The 17,291-nt window shown below is 31.7% G+C and overlaps 1 protein-coding gene across 6 annotated transcripts; it reads right to left on the bottom strand.

The window, feature by feature from the left end:
* Positions 1–823: 823 nt before the first annotated feature.
* LOC110794214 (gibberellin 2-beta-dioxygenase 8) lies at positions 824–16,668 on the bottom strand. Of its 6 annotated transcripts, none has more exons than XM_056832931.1 (7): positions 16,554–16,625; positions 16,170–16,193; positions 13,859–13,915; positions 7,631–9,233; positions 6,184–6,698; positions 2,589–2,913; positions 824–1,807 (listed from the first exon to the last, which is right to left on the bottom strand). In XM_056832931.1, exons 5-7 carry the CDS (start codon positions 6,687–6,689, stop codon positions 1,571–1,573), a joined length of 1,068 nt encoding a protein of 355 aa, XP_056688909.1. In that variant the 5' UTR covers positions 6,690–6,698; positions 7,631–9,233; positions 13,859–13,915; positions 16,170–16,193; positions 16,554–16,625; the 3' UTR covers positions 824–1,570. The 6 variants fall into 6 exon arrangements, with proteins under 6 accessions (XP_056688909.1, XP_056688910.1, XP_021854851.2 ...); XM_056832932.1 differs by lacking the exon at positions 16,554–16,625 and adding an exon at positions 16,361–16,547; XM_021999159.2 differs by lacking the exon at positions 7,631–9,233 and having other exon boundaries at positions 16,554–16,668.
* Between the last annotated feature and the right edge of the window lie 623 nt (positions 16,669–17,291).

Raw genomic sequence — 17,291 nt, 5'->3', positions numbered from 1 at the left:
TGTATTGCTCATGGCAGAATGTCAAAGTTTAGAAGGCATGTTAGCTTTGCAATGCTAGCTGCTGCAGTGTATGCTGTTTGGTCAAGTAGGAATGGTTGTTTTTGGAATGCTTCCTTTCCAACTGTTCAGAATATGGTAGCTAGAGTTAAGCAAAATGTTAGAGATCGAATTTTGGTTGTTTTACCTAAACATGTATCTAGGAGAGATAGCTTGTGGTTTGCTACTCTGTAAGATAGTATTCTGTTTCTAGCTCTTTGATGGAATGGTCCAACCTAGTTGGTTTGTTTCATCCTTGAGTTAGTTTAGGTTGTAAATCTGTTTTGAGCTTAATATTATTCGATCTTGCTTGCCTAGCAAAAAAAAATTTTAGAGAAAATGGTTAACGTATTTTCAATTGGTTGAACCTTACTAGGCTTATATATACGTAGTCAAACCCTTATCCAATGACAAAGGCCTACCAATGTAGGCCCAATGGAGTTTATACAACAATACAACATGCACTCGACTCAGCCCATGGACTTTATCAAAATTAGTCATCTACGTAGTAGATAAGAATAATTTCTTTAAAACAAACAATATGCAAACTTTCAAATTAGGCAGATATACAATAAATAATATAAGGAGGATGTAAAGTTACCTAAAAATGATAACTGTTATCCCGATATAAAAATAAAAGTCATCTACTTTTATAAAATTTCTCTATTTATAAAAAATAACCCTTAATCACGACAATGTACTGTGTATAATGCCAATTATATAACCTTTAAAATGCATACCTATCCAAAACCACTTCCTAATAATGTACAAAGTTAATTAAAATAAGTTAAACTGAATGGAAAGTACCCTAATATTAAATTATTAATCGTACAATATCATTTACAATGCCATCAACGCTGTGAAATTGATAAAATACAAAATAAAGTTACAATAGTTAATTCTTTGTGCTAGCAATATATCTAGCAACAAACATCCTCAAATATAAACACAAACTTTATCCTAGTTGACAATTAATGCACTCCTATGTTTTTTTTTTTGTTGGTTATGGTTATTATGTACCCAAGATTTTAGTGGAGCATAAGAGAAAGAAAATTGGTGGGGTTTGTGTATAAAAAAAATGAGAGAATAATGTTACAAGTATAATACTTTACCATATAGGAATAAAGTAGCAGTGTAACCACATAAAATAGGGTCAAATAAAAAGTGTATACAAAAAAAACAAAAAAAAGAGAGTATCTATTTTTGGCTTGAATTATTTTGAGGGTTTTTCCTCGTTAAAACCAATTAATTAATCCTTGTTGACCATCTATGGCAAAATTTTTTGACTTTTACCTGTGTGACTGGGTGGCAATTGTTCTAGGAATGTACCTTGACTTTACGAGACTCTATCCCAGTTTTAGGATATTAATCTTAGTCATTTTAGACCTTAGTTTGTATCATAAGAAAAACTTGTTTGTAAATAAATTTTTTTGTGTCTTTTTTTTGTTCTTTTTAGTTAGTGTTTTTTTCTTTTAACTCACAAAAAAATCTAAAAACAAAGAACAAAAAGAGACGGAAAGATTACTGGCAAGTACTAGTTGCAAATGAGGAAGCGTGAAAGTCCAATCTTGTGACCAAATTCTCTAACATCTTGTTGAACTTGTTGTCTGTACTCTCCAAAGCTAAACTTCCTATACATTGAAGGCTCCCTGTAACTTTGTATAACAGCATCACCTGATGGACACAAAAAGTACGCTGTTGAAAATCTCTCAAACCTTGGATTCGCAACAACTCGATGCACCACACTCTTATACACACCATTGCTCCAAGCCTGCAATGAAATTTCTTTTGTCAAATCGGGTTTGGATCAAAGCTTGCTCAGATACCATATTAAATATAAGTTTGGCCGCGCTCGTCATTAACAGAGAGAGTCCACTTAACAAGCTAAATTAAGTGAGGTTTCACCTTAAAACCATATGGTATAAGGGGAGTAATTGAGTAACCTATAGCCCGGCCCCTTAACTTTATTAAGTGATTAACCATCTTATCTTTCATCAACGTGAGACATTCATCGCATGTGTTGTTTGAGATGGCTTGCTTCAACATTTCCCTTCACATGTGAGTTCCCTTTTTAGTTCGGTTACCTGTGATGTTCCATGAGCCAGAACGCGTTTTTTGACACTCCGCGTGTCTTTTTCAATTTGGCCCAGATTATCAACAGTCCAAGTCATGGTCTGACTTTGATGCCATGTTAAATACAACCATACAGGCATGGGCTGCACTCGTTATCAAAAGAGAGAGAGATTCCACTTAACAAGTCCCAGAGGTTCCACCTTAAAACCATATGGCTAGCTATAAGGGGAGTAGTCACCTAGCCTTATTAAGTGCTTAACTCTCTCATCTTTTATCTGTTAGATAATACTTTGAATCGGTCAAGCCCCTTACTGCAACGCCCCATCAGGCCAGCATGGGGATCTCTGCGTTCTTTAATTACGTTATTTAATCTTTCTTTGTATCCGTTATAACATCATCAATGTGAGACACTAACGTAGGTTGTCTGGGTTAAAAAACATGTCGAACCAGTTTTGTCAAGTCTACAAAACTTAATTTACCTGAAACAGATCCCCAATATTAACAATAAGAGCCTCGGGATTAGGCTTAACCGATATCCATCTTCCATCTTTAACAAGCTGCAATCCACCAACTTGATCTTGGTATAAAATTGTGAGGAAGTCACTGTCTGTGTGTGGCATCAATCCAAGAACATGGGAATATTTAGGGCATGGTGGGTATCTATTCATCCTTAGATAACATGTATTTGGTGAACATTTTTCCTCAATAAAGGTCAGCTCATCATGCCCCAATTTTTCCACCAATATGTTTGCCAATTTATTGGCTAGTTCAGATACTGTGGTGGCAAATTGTTTCACCGTTGAGCTGCAAAACATGTAATTGAAGTTAGTTTTTAATATGTCAAAAAGTTTGATGGTGCATAAGAAGCTACAAAGACGGCAATTACATTTACGTATAATGTGATCAACATAATTACATTTACATATAATGTGATCGGTTGAATAGCTTAATTAGTTAAACACTGGTGCATGAGATGCACTCGCCGCCATCTCGCAAGTGATTTACTACACACGTCGAACGGAGTAACGATTTTGGCAGTCATGGAACCACGTTGTAACATCTAGGTCACGTGACCCAACATTTAAACAAATGATTTTTTTTTTCTAATTACGTCACTGTTATTCATGATGTATAAATAGAAGTGTGTGCAAAAAAAAATGATACAACTGTTCGGCGGTAGCTTTTGAGGTAGCGCGTAGCGTTTTGACTAAGTCAATATGCTACTTGTAAAATTTGTAAGTGTTTAGCGAGGTAGCGGTTAAGGTAGCAGTTAGCAGTAGAGGTAGCGGTTGAGTAGCTTTATCAAACGTTAAAATTAGTAGCGTTTAAGGTAACGGGTAGCGTTTGACAAATTTATATTAAAGTTTTAAATAATATTTCATCTTTTATGTTATTTTATAATATCAACCGCTACTTTTAACGAACACTCATATCAGTTACCCGCTACGTACTTTGACAGCTAACCGTTACCCGCTACTATTGACCGCTATCCGCTACTCCAACCGTTACCCGCTACTCAACCGCTAACCGCTACTTTTTCCGAACAGAGCATTAAACGAGGTACTAAGTTTAACTTGAGGGCTTAAATTAGAGTGTGTCCTATTCATCTAATTTTCACTTTTTTTTTATGAACTTATCTAAATTTATTAGAACTCATCAAAATTTATTTTAATTATAAATTATACTTGGTTAACCCTGATTTTTTCTGAACTTATCTTATCTGAACTTATTTTCCTGAAATAAGTGCAAATAAGGTGAACAGAACATAGCCTTACTACGGTTAATTTAAAATAGAAAAATAAATCAGAAATGCCTTAGTTTTTACTCCCTTCGTCCCCTTTTATTTGCCCTGACCGATTTGCTATTTTAATCCGTCTCCAAAAGATTATCACATACTCCCATTACTCTAAATGCTCATGAGAACCACATTTTTTCCTCACATAAAATGTATTTTATCCCGCCATTTTCCTCTATTCTTAATTTCATTCAAGCAACTCTTAAATCTTAATAAAATACGAAGGACTTTTTAGTATTGAGGCAAACAATTAAAGATACGAGCACACTAACACAGTAGACCAGTGAAGTGTGAGCCGTGGGCTCAAAAAAGAAAGTAGGCCAGTGGCCTGTGGGCCCAAATCAAGAAAGTAGACCAGTGGCCTGTGGGCCCAAATCAAGAAAGTAGACCAGTGACCTGTGGGCCCAATCATTGGGGTCGACCTAGAGTACTTTTTGCTTTGTCCCATGTGAACTTCACATGTCTTCACGTGAGGCCCAACATAATACAGGAGTTGTGAACTTCATGGTAATTTTACTTTTTGAGAATTGACCAACTGTTGCTTGATGTCTTTAAAATATCATGCCATCTTAATTCCAAGTGGGGAATAACAAGAAACGGTTAAATTTGAACATTGTTTATACGTCATCAAAAACCAAAAATAAAACCACGTCATACATTCTACTCCTTTCGTTCCATTTTATTTAATTACTCCCTTCATTCCTTTTTGTTCTTCACATTTCTATTTTGGGCGTTCTTATATATTCTTCCCATTTTCTTTTTTGGACATACCTTTTTACCATAAAATTCTCCACCCTCCCTTATTCACCCACCCAACTCCACTTTTATGATTTTTTTATTACTTTATTAAAAATATCTTCTCTCTCTCCTTCATTTCTTTATCATTTTCCTTTACTACTTTATTACTTTCTCTTACATTCAATCATTACTCTTACACCCAATCATTACAAGATTCCATTTTCTTAATTTCCACACCATTTCTCAAATGGGAAGAACATAAAGGAAAGGAACAGAGGGATTTTACTACGGAGTAGATTTTAACACGTGCGATGCACGGATTTTACTAAATTTGTAAGTTAAAATAAAACTCCAATATATATCAACTTCTATATTTTATATATTAGATTATATTAGTTTTTGATTTTGGATTGAATTTCATTTTAGATTTATTTTAAAATATTAGAGTGTTTGATTTGTATGAAATTGTATATGCGTAATATTAATAATTTAATTAATAAAAATATCTACGTGGCGCTTAATTAATTATCTAAGTAGCACTCGATTTTTTTAATTAAAAAATAAATTAGAAATCTTATTTTTCATTGGCCGAAACCATTAGATTTCATAAGTGGCACTCTAATATTGGATTAGTATTTGATTTTGGATTGAATTTTATTTTACTTTATCTACTAGGACAATTTAATGCGCATATTTGACCATAAATATCTTTGACTATAAAATTTTGATATTTTAAAAGCAGTTATTGATACAAATAAAAAAAATAGGCCACACAATTATATATTTTTCGTAAATTATTATTGGACATAAATTAGTGGATTCCGTCAAATTATAAATAGTTGCAAAACTCTAAAGAAGAAAAACATTAAACGAAGAGAGTGATAATGTTAAAAATTTTGAAGTAATTAACATTGCATTCGTAGCTTTTGAGAAGGTTAGCTAAAATAGGTTTGAAATTAACATAACTTTTGTGTATGATAAAAGGATGGTTGTCCAGCTTTGAGAAAAACACTTTTGATAACTTTTCGTCTCATCATGAAAGGTTAGCACTTTTGTTTAGGTTAGCACTTTCAGAATCTACTTACCCATTTTTTTTTTACTACATTCATATTTTATTATATTTACTCATTTTTTCATAAAGTTTTATTTTTTTATTTTAATATTTGTGTAAATAGTAATTGTAAAAATCATTTTGAAAATAAGGTAATATAAAGAAGCTAAACAACATTTTGTTTTTTTACGTACTACCTCCGTTCCATAATGATCTTTGCAATTACTATTTGAACAAATACTAAGACAAAAGAAGAAAACGTGTAAAAATGTATGAATATAATAAAAAATGGATAAAATAAGATAAATATTTAAAAATGTGGATGAGTGTAAAAAAAAATATAGATAGTGTAAAATTGTGGATAAGAGAAGTACGATAGTAAATTTTCATGTTCAAAAATTAATAAAACACAATGTAAGAAATATTATGAAACAGACTGCAACGGACTAAAACGAAAAGTGTAAAAATAATTTTGAAGCGGAGGTAGTACCATAGATTGCTGATATTAGGATTTCCATTGGCAATATTCCTAGGAGCATTGCTGCAAATATCATTCATAGGAATGTGAAAAGCTTCAGACCAAGATAATTGTGATAAACAATTAGGTGTAGGAGAACCCCAACGGTAACTTCCAGGAGATAGCCTTAAATTCATACAATTATCCCCTTTTTTCTTGTTGAATGGCTCCCTAAACACTTTCACTTGTTCCTTGTTCATTTCCTCTAACATACGGTGCGGTATGCCGTGGTTCACCACTTGGAAGAACCCCCACTCTCTCGAGGCGTTCGCGATGTCTCTTTTGCAGTTTTCTCGCTCTTTGGCCGCGGTAGCCACCAGCCGGGACAAGTCGATTAGGGGTAAGTCACGGACTTCGATGGTCGCGGTGGTGGTGGTGGTGGTGGTGGTGGTGGTGAGGGGTGTAATATTGTGTTTTAGGAAGAGGTTTTTGTATGTCTCTTCAAATGGAGGGTCTGATATGTTTGCATTACGGTCCATAATTGCTTGCTACAAGAATCATCAAACAAATAACAATTATGTACATGCACAATATTAATCCTTGATGACTAATTAAATAAAAAGTTGATTAGTATAGTTAATTTGATTTTATCGAAGGTATATTAGGTGTATATATGAAGGTAAGTTTCAATTCATCAGTTGATCTGGCGCTAATATTGGAGATAGATCGATCGATTAAAATAGAATTAACTTGCTAATCAATTCATCAGTTGATACTTGGCCTTCGTCGAACCAAATAAAACTTACCTTTATATACACCTAATATATCCTTAATATATTTAAATAGAAAATGAGATAGAAGCTGCACATAATATACTTCGTACTAAATAAGAAGTTGATTACAATAGTTTATTCATATTTTATCGAGGATATATTAGGTCACTACAAAAAAATCATTTTATAGAGACGAGGGATTTCGTCTCTAAATAGTCCAAATCCGTCTCAAAATGATGATTGGAGACGGATTTGAGAAGAAATGGGGCGTCTCTATAGAGGGCGTCTCAAAAAAATTTGAGACGGAATTTTGGCAACTCCATTACAAATTTGAGACGAAAAGTTTGAAACTCTATATACAATCCCATCTCAATTTTAATTTAGAGACGAAATTTTAGTAATCCGTCTCAAGTTTGAGATGCTTATAGTTTCCGTCTCAAATTCCGTCTCTAATAATCCATAATTTTGTAGTGGGTGTGTATAAATGCAAGTTCTATTTGGTTCGATGAAGACAAGTTCCAATTCCTCAGTTGATCTGGCACTAATATTGAAGGTAGATTAGCGATAGATCAACTGAAGGAACTACTTTCATATAACCAAATAAAACTTATTTTTATGTACGTACACCTTATATATCCACAATATATTAAAATAGGAAAATGACATAGAAGCTATATATTTAATAAATAAAGGAAAAAAAGACTAACCTCAAAGAACAAGCTAAACTTGAAGATGAGAAAATAGAAGTTTTGTTGTTGGACGTCGTATGTAAAAGTATAAATTTAATGAAAGAAATCGAGTCCTTTTTTATACTAAACTAGCTTTTGAGCCCGTTTAAAGAACGGGCATATTAGTGGTTATTAAACCGTCTTTTAAAGTGTTAGTTTTATTGTGGGTTTGTGATTTTAATTAGTGGGAATATATGATTTATATGTGAGTTATATTTAAAACTGAAAAATATATAAATTAGTATTGAGTGTTAAAGAGGGAAATGAAGTAGAAAAGGTTGAACGAATATATGAACTAAATGGTGAATTGATGTTGAATGAGGAAGATGAAGGGAAGAGATGTTGAAACTGTAAAATATTTCATATAACAAAATAAAAAATTGAAAAAAAAATATGGATGAAAGATGAGGTGACACGTGTCATCTAATGATCTATGAAAGATGGGTGACACATGTCATCTAATGGTCTATGGTTTTCTTTTTTAAATACTAGGTATAGATTTGATTTTTCAACATTCGTTTAAGAAATTCGTTATGAACCTTAAGACAACGTATTCTGTGGACGAAGTTAATTGAAATTGACCATATAAGCCAGACTATTTATTTTATTTTATTTAAACTAGTTCCCAAGCACAAACATGCGCCACATGGCTAATTAGGATTGAAGTTTTGGAGTATAAAGCAGTGATGATGGAATTTGATATTTGCACCGTCAAATTCGTATATTTCCTATGTAAAAAAAAATTAAAAAACAAAAAAAGGAAAAATCGTAAATTTCTGGTTAGAAACTGGTGTTTACGGCTGTTACCCACTTACCCCGTTAAGAATACTCCGTACCACGCATGAAGAAAAATCTGTGAATCTGTGATTAATTGCAATCAGTTTCGTAGTCCATTTCTTAGTTCTAATTGATCTTGTTGTTTTGGCCGTACACATTTGTACATCTTTGATATCAACATTTTAAATTTTATATTAGTGAAAATTATAAAAACTTAATTTTCTTAAAACACTCATTGAGACCAATTAAACAAAAACCAGATGATTATATTTTTGTCTTATATATTGAAAATAAATTAGTAAACATTGTTGGAAGATTTTAAACAAAATGAACATTAAAAACGGAGGAGAGGGAAGTGAAATGAAAGATTAGTAGGGAAAATAATTTGCAAACAAGATTGACACATTTAAGGAACATAATAGACATGTTCTATTCACATAAGTGTAGTTCTTTAACTTCTTACTCATACGGAGTAACTAATACTTTTCCTGTTTCGTTTCACATTAGATGCATTATTTTGACTTTTTATATTATTCATATATATATACTCCATCAATAATTTTAAGTACATTTATTAAAAAATAGATATTTTCACTACAACAAATTGTTCCATTAACAACGAGAAATTCCATCGCTAAAGGCCAATAGTGACGGAATTTCCTGTTGCGAACTCGTCATAAAAGGGGGTTGTCATTGATAAAAAATCTCGTCGTTACTCCGTCGTAAAAGGCATGTGTGACGGTTGTTCCCGTCTTATTTAGTTGTTAGCCCCGTCGCAAAAGATATTTACGGCAGGTTTTATGGCCTGTCATCGTTAGTTTGTCATTAATGACTCAAATTCTAGTAGTGTTTGAAAATATATATTGAAATTAACCCAAAAACAATTAAAAATACAAAACATATTAGTGATAAATGTGGTCAAAATTAGTTAATAAATAGTGTTAAAAGTCAATATGATACATCTATTAAGAAACTGAGGAAATAACGAACAAAAAATAGAAAGAAAACGTAAAGATTACAAATTTGTTCTTTACGTTTGGCTTTTTACACGTTTATTAACGACTAATTAATGCACATTGAGATTCTTCTGTTTTATTTATTTAAACAAGGCAAATTACGTTTATTTATAATGTTTTCATTTTTATCAAAATTCTGATATTGGGTAAATGAGAAAAATTTAATGTCTCAATGGAAAAGTGTGAAAGATTAAATGACCCAATGAATTTAATTAGTTAAAACAACTATTGGACACAAATTTTAATTGAATATTAAAGCATTTATGTGATAATATAAAAGAAAATATAAAAATTATTTTGAAACCCGCAAAAAGCAAACGTAAAGAAAAAAAAAAAGAAAAGAGAGTATTAATTACGAAGTATTAATTAATTACTTCCTTTATGTAGAAAAAAAAATTAATTACTTCCAAGCTAGAAGAATAAACATGTCTCTACTACTCCATGTCATGTATTGTTTTACTAATAATCCAACATAACTATGACACATTAGAGATATGCTGAGACACTTCTCTTTAAACTTACAATTGACTTGCATTTTATTTATATTCCACACACATATCAATGCTATTTTTGTTTAGTACTCCTCTCAACCAACAATCACATAACAGGGATATGTGTGGGAGGGGGTTTGAGTTTACTCTGGTCATAGTTGTCAGGTCGTTTATAGGGTTAACTAACGTTAATTCTCATTTTAGGTTAGCGATAACTGTGTTTGTCGCTTTCAAAACCTTATATTTTAACGCTGCTCCCCATTTTATGGGGTTTCATAGCATGCTTTTTGAGTCACTTTTAGTGATTCAATTCATGCCGCTTGTGAGCAAATCACAAGTCCCTTGCAACCGGGTCGTATCATTACTACTCTTCTACTTCTTTCTTTGGGTCTTAAGTGTTTCAGGTTCTTAAGGGAGCCTCCAGTTTATTATCCCAGCATCTCAGGTTTCTACAAGGAAACGATCAAAAATGGCTTTGGCATGCTACTAGTAGTTTGACAATGTAAACAAAGTCAAGTCAACAACCGGGGGGCCATCGGAGACGAATTAGCTATCATTGTAATGTTAAGTAGTTTATTTGTTATGTAAGTTAGTTATTGTAATTTGTAAACTTCGTTATTTTATGCAAAATTAAGCCTATGTCAAAAAAAAAAAACAATCACATAGCAATAATATTAGTACTTTCACATGTGTCGGACATTTCAGTACTCTACCATGTGTGTTGGACGTATATTTCAAGTGTTTGGTTATGAGAGGCTTGAAAAAAAAAGTGATTCTAAAGATGAATGAGAGGTTTGGTCATTAAAAAAGCTAGTTAGAATATTTGTGGAAGACAGTTTTTGGATGAAATAGCTCAGTTTGAAAAAGCTCTTTTCAATTAGATGTTTCAAAAATAGGTGTGAAATGACAACTTTGTCCTATTATTGAATAAAATTACAACTTTATACCTACTTACATCATTTTATATCATTATTCTTAATTGTGATTTAAACATTAAACAACTAACAGTTCACAACTAATTTACCAAACACTTTAAGCAAACAACTAATTCAACCACCTAATAAAACCAGTTAATACAAACAGCTAACATCTAACAAATAGTTAAACCAGCTAACAACTAATTGTCTCAAACATGATCCAAATATTTAGGTATAATCGTACTATTGTCCTAGGTACATTAGAGATCCCTAGCTAGATTTTTTTGCTTTCTTTGGTATGTGGAATGTGGTTAATTAGCCAATTATTTTTTAATTTTATTCTTCAGTTTGTACTCCTACTATATTAGCAATGGATCAGTCATCAGCTGAGTTGTTTGGAATTGTGCAGGAATTTGTGTAGAAAGCTACCTTCCAAAGAACAATAATGATTCCACCAATAAGTTTATTCGAGGAACTTCTTATTATCAGAGAGGTTCTGCAAAGATTGCTAGTGGCATGCATTTCGAAAACCGACTAATAAGTTCAGATAGCTTTTTCGTTTTTTTATTTTTTTTTAATAAGAAGAACGACCGAAAGAAAATCGTAGATTTCAAATTCTACTACAAAAAAATCGGGTACCTAAGTAGACAAGTTCAGATAGCCTTTGCTTTCAGCTTTAATTATAAAGTCGGACTAATAAGTTTAGCATAAGGGTTGATCAATGTACGATTAGTTTGCGTAAGACTATTTACATTCACTACTTAACTGAAATCACAAATTCTTATTTAAACGTGGTGTAATAAATATTGTACATCTGAGTAAAAGTCAACTTATAATTCTTAAAAGTTAACCAATACGTAGTATAATGTAAAAGTTATCCTGTGATAAAAATTTTCATTTTAAGAAAAATTATTCCTTCAAATCACTAATAATGTACGGAGTATGAAGTTAACCAATTAACCTTTTAAAATGTTTATCCATCAACTTTTTTCATAATATAAAAGTTAATCAAATATATTAAATGTTAAAAAAAATTGGGTAAAATATACAAAAAGCTGGTAAAAGTTATTTTGTGTACAATAAATTTATTGTATGTCAATCTTATACGAAACACGTGTAAGACCTTTTTAATTTATAGAGTACAATAAAATTATTTTGGTGTATAATAAATTATTGTATGTCCTATGAGTAAAATTAAGTTAAAAAATAAGGATGTTCCGATCCTAAGGAGAAGACATGGACAAGGACTGAGCTAAGACATGATCTTGAGTAAGTGCCAAAGGAATCAACATGACAAATTAAAAACTCCAATGTTTCATTCTAAGAAGCAAAGAAATCTGCGCAGATTTATTGTGCATTTATGTGTTGGGATTGGGATTTTTGGGAATAATCTCCGATCCTAAACATGTTAGTGTCATTTTTGTCGAAAAGACTACATGTATCTTCAGGGTGTGGAACCCTGTGTTGTGATCGATCGAAAATTGTAAATTCAAATAGCATTTGATATTTTAGATTTAAATTTTAATTTCATGTGGGGTTGCTTATGTAAAAGCAACCAATGAGAGCTCAATGTATGTTACTATTTGGTACCCTTGGGATATGTAACAGCTTTCTGTCTACAGACCGGTACATTTACAAAATCTCTCGTGCACATTCGGGGACAATAAATTTATTATATTTTAATTAAATTTTTATTCATTTTTTGGTAATTTTTAACATGTTTCGATTAACTTGTTCTATTACCAATTAATTTTTGATGAATATATTTTTAAAGGATCACATACTTAATTAGAATACATAACTTTTACACTATCAGTGTAACTTTTAAGTCTTTTAGGATAAGTTTACCTCTGTCTTACAATATTTAGAGTACACCAACCTTAAATATAAATTCGTGGTAGTTTTATTGGATTAAAAAAACTGGGAACATCATAATATCGTTCGTATTGTCTATCTATTCTGGATCTTTATACCCAATAAAGAAACTATTAGCAACTCCAAAGATTGGCTTATTCATCTTATAGCTTGTCATGCCACATCAGCTTTTCAAGCTACATATATAATCCCTAACTATTTGTTGCTCCAATTGTTGCTACTTGACAATTACTATTTTTTAACTTTCTTTTTCATTTAAAGTTTATGTCTACTGTTATTTTCAAGCTAATTATCTCTAATACCTAATTTGTCTAACAAAGCTAATTTTAAAAATGTGCAACAATGTTACAGCTACTGCCCTACTAGGCTAACGGCCTAAACCATAAACCAAACATTTTCATAATACTTATAACAAGTCAAAAGCCAAGAACCCTACCATATTTCTCCAAAATAAAAATAATTGAAGCCCTACATACTGTTTCTTGCTAATTATTATTCTTAACAGAAGAGAATATTATTTAGAAAGTTTCGAATACATGACATTTGAAATGAAAACTAGAAACTTACCCATCAATCTATTATTATATCGTTGTTTAATAAAATTTTCAAAATAAAGGAGTATAAAGTCTTATAAGTATCGCTTTAAATGCTTTATAAAATTATGTTACATGCACCAACACGGAATCTTCTAGGCACCTTCTCTTACCAAAATTCTTGGTAGGATCAATTGTACTAGTGTATTTATTAATTTCAAACTTTTTATAGGTCTTTTCCCCATCAAATTTCAGTCAATTACTTATCACATCATTCTATTCTCACCGAACAATTAGTCAAAAGATCAATTATGTTAGGTAAAAACGCAAAACCCGAAGCATCACTCGATACACTGGCCGGAAAGTTGGCTCACCCACTGGCCGGAAAGTCGGCACACCCACATAGAAGTTTGGCAAATTCCGTTCCCCAACAGAAACCAAGCAAATAAGAAAGTATGGCCATTTTGCTATTAATTTCCATATGAAAGTAAAAGTGGTCTAGATTTTAGAGAAAATGGTTAATTTGTTTATAATTTTTTTTTAAAAAAAAAAAACTATACTAAAATGGTAAAACATCCAAGCGTGTTAAATTAATTACCTTCCAAAGTACATTTTCCTTGAGGTGCTCCACTACCTTAGTAGAAGCCATTTGGTTCTGGAAAAACCATAAAATTATCAAATTATAGGGTAAAGGACATAGATTTGAAGTAACATAATTCTCCTGCCCCCTCAAAATAAAAATAAAAACATACAATTCTCTTGTAATTAATCAGATCTTGTAGACTATATTCATTAAATGTCATCTTTAATTTTCTAGCTATAGGGTTATGGTCTTGTTTTCTACGAGTATATACGACTATACGAGTATATAAACTTACATGTCTATGATCTATAAATTACAAAAATCATAAAATAGCACTCAATTTTGAGCAGTGTATATATGATCAAATTAAGGTTTGTAACTACGAATAATGACGGAGTATGTGGTGTTTATTATTCCGTATTACATAAATCTATTTCTAAAAAGAGTAAAGGAGTACACGTCTTTTATCAAAAAAAAAAAAAAAAAAAAGGAGTACACGTCTTTAACCTAGATTTAAACATTCTACTACATATTACTCATACAATCATGTAAATATACCCATTCAAGTATTTTTTTTATTTTTTGAGGCAAAAGATTAACGCATTGATTAATTAGAGGACAAATTATATATCCATAAGAATATAAGGAGCAACATCATAAGGACTATGGTTCTTCAAGACTTGTTCTACTTCAATGACAATAATCTAACGAGTTGAGGGGTACATAATTACCATCCCTCTTAACGTGAGACCAAACTAAATCATTGAAATTCAACCTAATTGAAAAAACACCACCTCAATGAATCAAGATTGGAGAAGAAAATTACATCACCTATGTCTTTAATTTGTACCTTCAAGTGTAGCCTAGCTGGGTATATCCACCCCTAGATCGAGGCTTTTTAACTCCCCCAACCCTCACCCCCTTTCTAAGATAGGAGGTACGTTTCGACCATCAATTTTTATCCCAAAATGAAAAATTCCCCAACAAAATATATGGTATGTTGCACACAAAGACTTTTTCGATAAGAAAAATGACCCTAGAAAATTAGTATGTCTTGCAAGTAAACCAGTCTAGCAACACAGGCCAAACTCTTCGAAATAGGGGGAGGGTAAGTGAATTTTCATCCTAAGAATCGCTACTGGTTGCACATAGCTAAAAATACCCTATTGTAAATTTAGAGTTGAAGATTTGATTGAGAAGGGCTTATTTGTTGGATGAACTTTCCGAATATACACTATTTTTTTTCAGCGCGTCTCCTGTGAGACCAGTCACACCATCAACTTGATGGTGTGACAAGCGCGAAACCAATAGCATACCCTCCTCTAAAACTGTATAAAAAAAAGTAACAGATCTAAACTATAGAAGTAACATACCTAAACTACAAAAGTACCTCCTCTAAAATTATATATAAAAAAAAAGTAACATGTCTAAACTATAGAAGTAACATACCTAAACTAAGAAGGTATTTCCCATAAAACTACTCCGTATAAAAAAAGTAACATTAATTTATAAACTATAGAAGTAACATACCTAAACTAAAAAAAGTACCTCCTCTAAAATTATAAAAAAAAAGTAACATGTCTAAACTCCGAATGTACTGGTTAACCTTTTTTTTTTTTTTTGACATCTGACAAAATCTTTGTCAACAGTAGGCCACTCGATTTATATCAAGACTACTGAAAATCAAAAGAATTTGATTATTACATGTTTACAAATGAGGACACATATATCATGGGGGGAAGGGAGAATCTAATTTAAATAAAAGATAACAAAAAAAGAATAGAAAAAGTTCCTTCTGAAATGTCATTTTATGCATGAAAAAGCCATGAAATAAAAAAAAACCCAGAAAAATTAACCAATGGAAAATAAAAATACTAACTTTTTTTCAGGAGAGGCTCTTTTTGTATGATTATGACATAATCATGCATTTTAATTTACCAATAAATTACCTTCCAACTCTTCATCGGAGGGCAAGGTTAGGGGTTCGACTCTTCATCCGAGGGCTATGTCGGTTGTAATTAGGTGCAGAATGGTGGTGTTATTCTTAGCATTACCAAAAATTTCCAAGTTTCAATTCATCACTAAAATACTACCTTTATTTTTCTATTTATGTAGATGTCAGGTGACGGATTATTAATGATACTGTTTTTCCCGGTCAAAAAGTTATAATTAAAATATATGCCCTAGATTAAGCTATGATACTGTCCGTAAACAAAGAAATTAGTACTGTGTTACGTTTAATTTGTTACACAGAATTGAAGATCAAACAATGGAGGTAATTGAAGAATTATAAAAGAGTGAAATTGAAAAGACTGTAAAGACTTACATGGAGGAATTGAAATGAGGAATTCTGCGAAAAGAGAAACGAGAAAGATTGTGAGGAATTATTATTTCTTACAATAAGCAATAATAAGAAGCAAAAGGGAAGCAGCTATTTATATATAGAAAAAAGGGGGAGCGAGATATTATTGTACGTAATAATTAGCATAGTTGGAAAAAGATGAGACGACTACATACAGTGGAATCTTAAAAAAAAAATAGGTGATTGAAAATCATGGCAACAAGGATTGAAGGTTTATGATTATGAGAAAGAACACGCGTCACTGTACTTCATCATAGAAATTTAATTTGATATATATTTTGTGTAGCAAAAAGAATTCTGAATAGGGGTATATATTTGGCATTAGATTCAAGTCTATGAAATTGGTACCTATAATTATGGAGGAGAGAGAGAGAGGGGGAGAGAGAGATCCAAGGTAGAAGGAACAAAAGCACTATGAGAGGGAAAAGACACCACCCTTTCAAATGGTGTGAATTCATCCAAGTACTTCATTTCTATACCAATATATTGTGATCAATATTCCTTTTTTAATAATTACCTACACTACACACTAGTGTGTGTTTTCTTTTTTTTTTAAAAAAAATAGGAAAATATATGTGAAAATAATAATGATATATGTGTTCGAATAATTCATGTTTAATATTTGCAGATCGGAATCGTTCTTTAAATGTAAGCCTCAACTAAAGGAATCTTGGACCTGGAATATGGTCCTCCATATTCAGAATTTCCTTCTCCAATGACTTAGATGGTAAATAGCTAGATTCGGGCTAGCATTATCCCTTAGTGCACTAGCCACATGATGGTAGTGTGTTACCTAGTTAATACTGGTCTGATAGTGGGATTTAAAAGTAAAGGATTGTACGTTTACATTACTTTATTGGATATTGTCAATTGATATTTAGGAAAGATCTAGATTGCTCTTACTCCTTGTCTCCTTTTCACTCTTCCTATATATATATATATATATATATATATATTTTTAATCTCCCTTCATCCATCTCCCCATTACCACCATTAACTATTTCATAAAAAAACTACAGAATTGGGGGTTTTGGAAATTAGATTCTTCTGTGAAGAGCGTAAGACTATATGCCTCCATAGAGAAGT

The sequence above is a fragment of the Spinacia oleracea genome, chromosome 6 (genome assembly GCF_020520425.1).
Source record: "Spinacia oleracea cultivar Varoflay chromosome 6, BTI_SOV_V1, whole genome shotgun sequence".
In the NCBI taxonomy this organism is placed as follows: domain Eukaryota; kingdom Viridiplantae; phylum Streptophyta; class Magnoliopsida; order Caryophyllales; family Amaranthaceae; genus Spinacia; species Spinacia oleracea.
This window is presented reverse-complemented; position numbering and strand designations above follow the sequence as displayed.

Bases quoted from the DNA above. Each gene is read 5' to 3' on its own strand.
- LOC110794214 (XM_021999159.2), bottom strand. From the start codon at position 13,909: ATGGCTTCTACTAAGGTAGTGGAGCACCTCAAGGAAAATGTACTTTGG. The intron at 6,699-13,858 runs GTAATTAATTTA...TGATTCTTGTAG, and splicing joins AGGAAAATGTACTTTGGAAG to CAAGCAATTATGGACCGTAA. The intron at 2,914-6,183 runs GTACTACCTCCG...CATGTTTTGCAG, and splicing joins CCTAATATCAGCAATCTATG to CTCAACGGTGAAACAATTTG.